Genomic DNA, 9,528 nt, shown 5'->3' on the forward strand with positions numbered 1-9,528 from the left:
CCTTCCTCAGCCTTAATTAAAAAGTCAAGAAAGTTGATTTGCTTAGGGTTGTGTTCAAGAGTAAACTGGATGTCATTTGAGCGTTTATTTAATCAATCAAAACATTCAATCAGTGATTCAGTGTTCCCTGTCCAGATCATAAAGAAGTTGTTTACATACCTCTACTAAAACATTAAATGAGAGGATAACGGTTTATTCTTTGAGTCTTTGAACTCAAAGCTGCTGTGTTAACGGAATGTCAGGAGTACCTTGAGTCTGCCATCAGGACCCAAGAGTACTTACCACAACAACAGAGGAGCACCGCAGAGATCCCAACCCTGTGCCAGCAGCAGAAAGTGTACTGCTCCTTGCTGGCACCTGCCAGTGTCGACCTTGACCCTGGATCGCTCATGGGCTCTCCATCTTGTCTCCAGCAGGAGAGGAGAACCCCGAGTCGCTAAGTCTGTGTGTGCGAGCTGCTGTTGTACCTGGAGCACTGAGGGTAATGGGAGTCACAAAGTTCATGAGTAGGGGCAACTGCTCTGACTGTAAGTCTGAGGGTGCTGGGACACTTTGACTTTAGCTAGCCATTTTGGGAGTTCTAAGAATTGTATTCTCTAGTGACGCCTAGCCTTGATGTTCCCTCAAAGTGAGCGAAGAATAACTGTAGTTAGGAGAGTGGGGTACTGGTGCCCGCGGGGACTGTTCTGTAAATGTAGACCTTACGAAGAGCGTTACTATTTAGTGTGTACTGTATTTCGGGTGTGTGTGTATATAAGTATTATTTTTTATGAAAATGGGTGTTTGGCTGGACATTCAATTATTACACTTGCTGAATGTAAGTTGAGTTGTGAGCCTGTGTGTGCCCTACACCTACCTTTTCCCTGAGAAGCTTTGGATTGCTTATATATAAGCCGGCGCCTTCCAGTCCACTTTACATCAGTGGTCATGAACCACTAGACTCTGTGGGAGTTACCACTAGAAAAGAGCCTCCTCCCAGGGAATAGGAGATGGTTCATCTCCAGATAAAGAAAGTTGCAAGTTTAATGCAGCTGCAAAGCGTGTTGCAGTATGAGGAGCAGCACAGTTTCACATAGTCAAATCTGTGGGCTTCCTCTCAAGGTATGAGAGATACCACTTGGGAGGAGGTGGAACAGCTCATAAAGTATCTCCCTGAGGCCAGCCCATAACGCAGCAGAGAGAGTGAATAATGGCAAGAGTCTCAGATCGGTTCATGTTATATGCTGGGGAGCTGTGCTTCAAAGCCAACCAGCTAATTTTTGAATCTCCCCAATAGGCATAGTTGGAGTATAATAAACTTCATTTTGGTAATGGAGGCCAAGCCACTAAAGGGCCATGTTTCAAAAGTTTTTGTTGTGGACAATTCCTCTTTACAGTTTTCACAAATATTGCTGTTTTAACACAGATATATCAGTACATCCCACTTTAACATGACTCTGTTGCAGAAGCATTGTCATTTGTTTAAGTTTCCCCTTTTTCCCTCCTGCATTGATTGCTTATTACTAGTCACCAGTTAACTTACCCATTGATAGTCCTTATCCCCATTTTAGGAAGATAGTATGCACAGAGTCCAAGGGTTCCCCTTAGAGGTAAGATAGTGGCAAAAAGAGATAATACTAATGCTCTATTTTGTGGCAGTGTGGTCGAGCAGTAGGCTTATCAAAGGAGTAGTGTTAAGCATTTGTTGTACATACACACAGGCAATAAATGAGGAACACACACTCAGAGACAAATCCAACCAATAGGTTTTGTTATAGAAAACAAAACCTAATGACAATTTTTGGAATTTGTTGTGTGATCAGGTATTGGCTGAGTAGTCCAGCAAATGCAAAGTCTTGTATCCCACCGCTGCCACCAATGTAGGAAGTTGGCTCTGTATGCACTATTTCAAAGTAAGGAATAGTATGCACAGAGTCCAAGGGTTCCCCTTAGAGGTAAGATAGTGGCAAAAAGAGATAATACTAATGCTCTATTTTGTGGTAGTGTGGTCGAGCAGTAGGCTTATCAAAGGAGTAGTGTTAAGCATTTGTTGTACATACACACAGGCAATAAATGAGGAACACACACTCAGAGACAAATCCAGCCAATAGGTTTTTCTTATAGAAAACTATCTTTTCTTAGTTTATTTTAAGAACCACAGGTTCAAATTCTACATGTAATATCTCATTTGAAAGGTATTGCAGGTAAGTACTTTAGGAACTTTGAATCATTACATTAGCATGTATACTTTCTACATGAAACACAATAAGCTGTTTTAAAAGTGGACACAGTGCAATTTTCATAGTTCCTGGGGGAGGTAAGTTTTTGTTAGTTTTGCCAGGTAAGTAAATCACTTACAAGTCTCAGGTTTGGGTCCAAGGTAGCCCACCGTTGGGGGTTCAGAGCAACCCCAAAGTTACCACACCAGCAGCTCAGGGCCAGTCAGGTGCAGAGGTCAAAGAGGTGCCCAAAACGCACAGGCTTCAATGGAGAGAAGGGGGTGCCCCGGTTCCGGTCTGCCAGCAGGTAAGTACCCGCGTCTTCGGAGGGCAGACCAGGGGGGTTTTGTAGGGCACCGGGGGGGGACACAAGTTCACACAAAAAGTACACCCTCAGCGGCACTGGGGCGGCCGGGTGCAGTGTAGAAACAAGCGTCGGGTTTTCAATGTAAATCAATGAGAGATCAAGGGATCTCTTCAGCGTTGCAGGCAGGCAAGGGGGGGGCTCCTCGGGGTAGCCACCACCTGGGCAAGGGAGAGGGCCTCCTGGGGGTCACTCCTGCACAGGAGTTCCGTTCGGTGCTGGGGGCTGCGGGTGCAGAGTCTTTTCCAGCCGTCGGGAAATGGAGTTCAGGCAGTCGCGGTCAGAGGGAGCCTCGGGATTCCCTCTGCAGGTGTCGCTGTGGGGGTTCAGGGGGGACAACTTTGGTTACTCACGGTCTCGGAGTCGCCGGAGGGTCCTCCCTGAGGTGTTGGTTCTCCACCCGTCGAGTCGGGGTCGCCGGGTGCAGTGTTGCAAGTCTCACGCTTCTTGCGGGGTGTTGCAGGGGTCTTTAAATATGCTCCTTGAAACAAAGTTGTATCTGAACGTAAAGGAACCAGTTTTATGACAACGCCTTTTATCCTGTTGTAGTCTGACATGTAAACAAAGACCATGTTTGTTGTGTAATTTACAGAATTTCTCAGAAAGGTGCCTCAGACTGCTTTGTAACTGGTGCGTCCCTCATTTGTTAGGGAGCTCCCTGGGCGATTGTTTTATTAGTGACTGATTGTTCCTACAAACATTATGAAGTAAAGAGCAGCATGTTAGTCAAAGGTAGCATTTCTTCCTCTGACACAAAACCACCATGTGCAAAATGTGACAATATAGCAAAGCAGTGCCACGTAACCAAGAGATTGTGCGATCTACAGATATCTCTGAAACAAAATAGCACGGCTCTGGTGCCCTTTCTTGCACAGAGAGATCTGTGTTTCTGAAAACCACAGAACAGGGGTGGAAAATGTCATAACGGATGTCTTCAGAATCGCGTCATCTGTTTACAAGTGGGAACCCCCTCAAGAGACGTGGTGCAGATCTCGTCCATTTGGGGGTATTCTTATTAGATGCCCTCTTTGTCATGAGTGTGAATAGAATTTTGTGCACTGTAACATTCCTGAAATTTTCTCAGAGACTCTAGGATGTGTGCTCATTGTGTAGTTGTTTCTTCATTCATTATACTATTCTAAGTTTTATTCAGTACACCATGGGACATGTCATTCTGATAAACCTTCTACTGTATGAGTGAATTACCTTATTTACAGACCTGCTAGACCCCCGCTTACATGCTATTTACAATATTCAACTTGAGCAAGATCGTCTGTCGAAGCAGGTGAAAGACATTTGTTCATTCAGACGTAAGGCCCTTCTCATTGCTGCTGAGAAAATAACCCAATAGAACTTTGCTTGTTGCCTTTGTCCTTCTGTTATTGTACCATTGTATGATGAGGTAACAGAAGAGCTTATTGCAATGAGGACTTCTTCCTTAAACATAGCTTACCGTGGGACATGGAAAAAGGGGTTTCACTTTATTTTTTGTGGCTAATGTTCCTATGGGTCTTTAGTTTGACCTTTCCTTGGCTGAGGATGAAATTAATGTGTGAAAGGATATTTGGTGATCATACCTGCCTTTTCATGCATCCATCACTAAAGGCCCTTCGCCTGCCTACATATTTTGACTTTCTTTACTCTTTAATGCACCTTTGCGGGATTCAAATGTAGGTCTCACTTTTTGACCACCAGTTAAGCCTATAGATTTTTACAGATGCCTTAAAAATGACTTTCCTCACTGTGGTTGCATGTGATAGAGTTGAACCAAGATAAAGATCTTCCCAGCAAAACTGCTGTGTACAATTATTCTTCTGGTTGAAGCAGTTTTAAGGATTTGACCTTGTTCTGAAAGTTATTTCTGAATTCCCTTTTCTTTTTGTTCAGAAGATCACTGTTAGAAATGTGCCCTTTCTGCAGGGTCACCCCTGTTTTTTTTTATTGTTTTTTTATTTTGTATTTAGTAGCTGAATCTGTTTTTTATTGCCCATAGGACTCTGCCCACTTTTCCCCTGCTCCAATTTAATGGTAAAGTCTGATTTTGTGTTATGTTGGAAATGTCCCTTTTAGAAAGTTCTCATTTTCCTGCCTAAGCCAAATGTGCTTTTATACCAAAAACCAGTGTCACTTGACCCCTGATATTTCACCTCGAGTGTAACGTGTACTGTCCCCAGGCAGTGGATAAAGGGCCTTGGATGTTGGGAGGTTTGTTGAGGGGCAGGGCGGCCAGGGGGCTGTACTCTGTTCCTGCCTGAGGTTCAAAGGGTAGTTTCAGGCTGTACCCAGTCCTTCCTCACTTCCAGGAATGCCTACACAGTCACTGGTAGATGCAGTTTACACCTCGACATGCCTGTCTTTTGTCTCTTTAGTCAGGCTGCCACCAGACCCAGTGGGCATAGTAGCAATGTCCAAACTAGATTAGGGGTTAGGTAAAAGCTTTTGCTTCACCCAAAGGCTGGCACTTGGCATAGAAGTGGACCCCACCCCAACCCCCACCACAGACCTCCTCTCAGAAGATTTCAGGACCTCTGTGGATCAGAAGGACTGCCCTGCTTACAGAAGAACCTGAAGGGAGACTGGACCTGCTTGCTTGAACCCAGAACCTCAGAAGCGGCTCCAGGGGTCAGTTGACACACCTCCTGTATGAGCTACAGGGACACATGCTTCCAGAAGCCTCTCTTCCTGCAGCTGACCAGTTGCAACTGGACCTGCAATGAGCCCTGCTCTTGACCTCTGCTGGAGTGAGTCCTAAGCATCCCCCCACCTCTCCCCCCCCCCCCCCCAGTGGTTCCCTTCAGGTTCTTTATGATTGGCTGGATTAGATCGTATTCCTTCTGTCTCCAAACTGCAAGACCTGGGACTTAAAAAATTGTATGCCAACTTTATGCCAGAGAACCATTGGTGACAAGGACCGCAGTTGAAGCTGCAGCTGATGTCAAATCACTGGTCTGCCTCAGCTTTCTGGTTTGCCCTGCTGAAGGAGATCTGACTTCCAGATCAGTTTCCAAGTCCTTCATCGGGATGAGTGCCAAGCAGCAACCTGTAGGCATAGAGGACTTCTTGGACACAGACTTCACCCACTCTGAGATTTCCTGCCTTCTTTGACAACCGCACCAGGATACCGCTCTTCAGCAACCCACTGTCCTAGTGCCGTGCTTCAGAACCAGCTTGGCCCACTGACTGCTGGTAGGCCACCACTTTTCTCAGAAGGTAAACTTTCCATGGAGGATGCGCCTGATCCCTATTTTCGATCTCCATCACGGTTGGCCTGAACGTTTGACTTTCACCCAGTCTAGCATGACCAGATAACCGCAGTTGGTGCTTTGTGCTTTTTGGGGTTATTTTAAATTCAAACTTTAAAAATTCATATCTTTGGTTCTGCTTATTGGATTTTGGTTTTGGTGTCATTTAATTTATTAAGATATTCTGTTTTTCTGAATTGGTTTCTAATTGTGCACTGTGTTACTTTTTGAGTACTGCAGAAGACCTTTATACATTGCCTCTAAGGTAAGCCTGACTGTTTTTATGTCAAGCTACCAGAGTTAAGCACAGGTTTATTTATTGACATTTGTACTTCACCTTGAAAATGACTGTGATAATTTGAGGTTTTCCAACCCACCCCAACCCCCCCTCAGTAACACTTCAATTTTTTTATGACCTCTTGTTTATCTTCCTTCTGAATCTTAGTTTGCCGAGCATTAGATTTAGTATTTGAACCTGGAATAGTACCAAGTTTATTAATATAGAGAGCTAAAGAGTCCATGAGTGTGAAATGTCTCTCCAGATAACTGCAGTAGACAAGCCCTGTAGTGAAACAAATATAGCTCTAAGCTTGACTTGGTCACAGTCCAGTGCTTCCGAAATATAGCGTACACATATTTGCAAAATCTTACAATGCGGATTATTGCTAATGCCCCCTTTAAGGTCCTTGATAACATGCTAATGCACACAGTGCTTCTGGAGACAGCCAGGTAACCTCCCGATTTATGTTTAAATTAATCAATTTGCTCACCTCATTAGCTAGACCAAAAATTGAAGTTTAGCAAACCTGACAAGAAAACGAATGCCTGCTTTTTGCTACACATTCAGTCAGCAAAATTTTCTTAAACTGTCTTGATACTGCTGTTGAACATTTGTCAATAAATAAAACTCTTACTTCTCACAACTCTGCAGTTTATTCAGTTCAAGCACATTATTCATCCGCTGAGCTTACAGAAGTTGTTCTCAGGAGCCTATCCAATTCTCTCAAAATCTCATATATCAAACTTATTTGTTAATAAACTAATATAACCTAGAAGTTATGACTTCAAAATAATTTATGTATAATATATTATTGTTTCAAAAAATACTATGCATTGTTTTTTAAAAGCATAGTATTTAAACGGAGAAATGTTGCAAGCAATTTTGCTAAATACTTACTAGTCCTGTAAGGCACAATTTGTTATAAATGGTAGCATTTGACTTTGACAAGATTTTATCTTCGCAAGCCCCGCTAGTTGTAAAACATAAATGCCCAGTCAATGATAGGGGACTTAATAAATGTTTAGATTTTTGGCGAAGAAACTGATAACAGTGAGAAACCCCTTGCCCACAATTGCACAGTTTGTACTAATGGTTAAGTTTATAGCTCTCCAGGTTCTTAGTTGGCAGCATAAGCACTAGACTGAAAGTAGAATTTGAGTTTGTGAGATGTTGAACCTCATTTAATCGCAGTAGTGTGACACACCAATCCTATGGTAAATCAGGATCTCAAATATAGAAATGACATTAATTTTCACATATCTGCACTCAATAAGACACTTCCAGATTTACAATTTTTCTCTGAATCAACTATAATTTGATTGCAGCTTCCGAATCACCACAATGGACCAGCTTCATTACTTTGCTGGCCAGCTGAAGGATCAAAGGCCTCCCCATGCAGTAGGACCATTTGTCCGTTATTACGCCTCTTCCTAGTACATGAATCTGCATGAGAGAATTGCTTTTCACACTTCACCTTGCCTGGAAACGGTTGACTTCACAGAAACAAACAAGGGTGGCCAGACCTCCGGCCAGACAAGGGAAGGACTGCCCTTTGAAGATTTGGAGGGTACGGACCTGGCAGCTGCAGCAGTTAGGGATGGGGTATAGGGTATCAGGAAAGGTCTTTTAACAGACCTTTTAAAGGTGCCATCTTGGAAATTCCCTTAAGGTTGTGCAGGAGGGTTTATGGCATGGATGGAGTGATGCATCCCCCTATTATTGGGTAGACACGCCTGGCTTTTGTAACTTTCACCCCAATTAAAAACCCCTGCCCAAGGCAGAGATTTTTTAGAATACCCTGGAGCTACATTCTAACAACATGGCACCTCTTTGGCAACCCCAGTCACCAAAAAAGTTAGTGTTCAAGAAAAACCAGAATACAATCACTGTCCCCTCTACAAAAAAAAGTCAACCACAAACTGCAACAGTAATAATCTATGAATGCCTCTTTTGTACCTCACATGGTATGGTCAAACATGACATGGATGTGTAGGGTCTGTTATACAGTGGTGCTTTGGGAACTGTGTATGCCCAAAGTGGCTTACTAGTGCCTGGAAATAAAGGTAATGAGATTCCTTATCACCACCGGTCTGCCCTGTTATGACAATGTTACTGCAAAAGGTTAGGGGGAAAAAAAGATTTATGGTTGTTTAGTCTTGTTGTCCTACTTTCTGTGGGGCAAGCAAATTAGGCAGAATTGATTTCATTGGCTTGAGTCAGTCATGCTTGTGAGATCCAGCAACAAATTCATGAATATAAGAAGTATATTCCTGATCTAGTACAGAACTTGGATATTTTTCTCGATGAGGGGTCTGCATGAAGATATTTTCCATTTAAAAAGTTTAAAGTGGTAAGTAATTTGTTTTACTCTAGAACTTTGTCATACATGCTCTGTGGATGTTGATCCACACCTGTTGAAGACTGCTAGGTAGTCTTGATTACTTGTATTGATGGGTCATCCTTCTTGAGCACAAATAAATTGGTCCTCAAAAACTACTGTTTTAACCACCCTCGCCCCATAAAAGTATTGAAGTTGTGACCAGTCCTCCTCTCAGTAAAATATATTTTCTTGTTTCAGGTGGGATGATGATGTTGTGTTCAAGAACTGTGCCAAGGGCGTAGATGAAATGAAAAAGGACAAACGATTTGTAAATGACACATTAAGATCGGAATTCCACAAAAAGTTCATGGAAAAATATATAAAGTAGTACAGTTTTATGTGCTTCATTGTTCAACATTGGACTAGGCTTGGAAGACTGTGGTTGTACCCTTTATGGAACGAAAGAACTGTTTTTATCCTTCAAGTCCACAGTGTGTTCGTTTTAATTTCAGTACTTTTTGGTTAGTATTCTTTTTTTTACAGAAATGCACCACTTTTCGTTCATTACCGTTTACCTGTAATTGTGTGAGAGTCTACGAAAATATATTTTGTTTTCAATAAATATTCCTCTTGGATGATTTCTTGTAAAAAAATAATAATGACCGTTCTGACACTTTATTGTAACATATGCACTTGGTCTACATGCTGAGTTCTTCTTAGATGGTATAAGGGTGGGTTATATTCCGTTATGTTCCAGTACATTGCTGAAAGGTAGGTACAGTTGTTTTAGAAGGATATTAAAATCTTGAAGCTTCTCTTGTCACTGCTCCGTAAGCAGTTACGAAATAAATAACTTGCCAGCTGCAACATACTTTACCTACTTGTGACTTTTTCTTCCCCATAGTCATTAAGCTTCAATCAAGCATCAGCTTCTTGGTGAAAATAAACTGCTTGATTGTTTAGAGCTTGGGGAAGTGGTCAAACCTTTTGAAACTCAGTTAGGCTTTGTGTATTGTTAAGGTTTCCTATGTACAAAAATGCTTCTCAACTTTTTAATTAAGAAGATAATCACATTTTGTGAAAACTTTTGTTGACAGACTTTAATATCCCATCCCAGAACCCAA

The 9,528-nt window shown here is 42.3% G+C and overlaps 1 protein-coding gene across 3 annotated transcripts in view; it reads left to right on the top strand.

Annotated features, from left to right (window-relative positions):
- Positions 1-9,063, top strand: part of CWC15 (CWC15 spliceosome associated protein homolog) — a 163,598-nt gene extending 154,535 nt beyond the window's left edge. For all 3 annotated transcript variants that reach the window (XM_069202413.1, XM_069202412.1, XM_069202414.1), the window contains one exon: positions 8,663-9,063. In XM_069202413.1, coding sequence (XP_069058514.1) covers positions 8,663-8,792 — 130 coding nt within the window. In that variant the 3' untranslated portion in view covers positions 8,793-9,063. The remainder of the gene's footprint in view (positions 1-8,662) is intronic.
- The last annotated feature ends 465 nt before the right edge of the window (positions 9,064-9,528 follow it).

Source organism: Pleurodeles waltl, chromosome 8 (assembly GCF_031143425.1).
Source record: "Pleurodeles waltl isolate 20211129_DDA chromosome 8, aPleWal1.hap1.20221129, whole genome shotgun sequence".
Lineage (NCBI taxonomy): Eukaryota > Metazoa > Chordata > Amphibia > Caudata > Salamandridae > Pleurodeles > Pleurodeles waltl.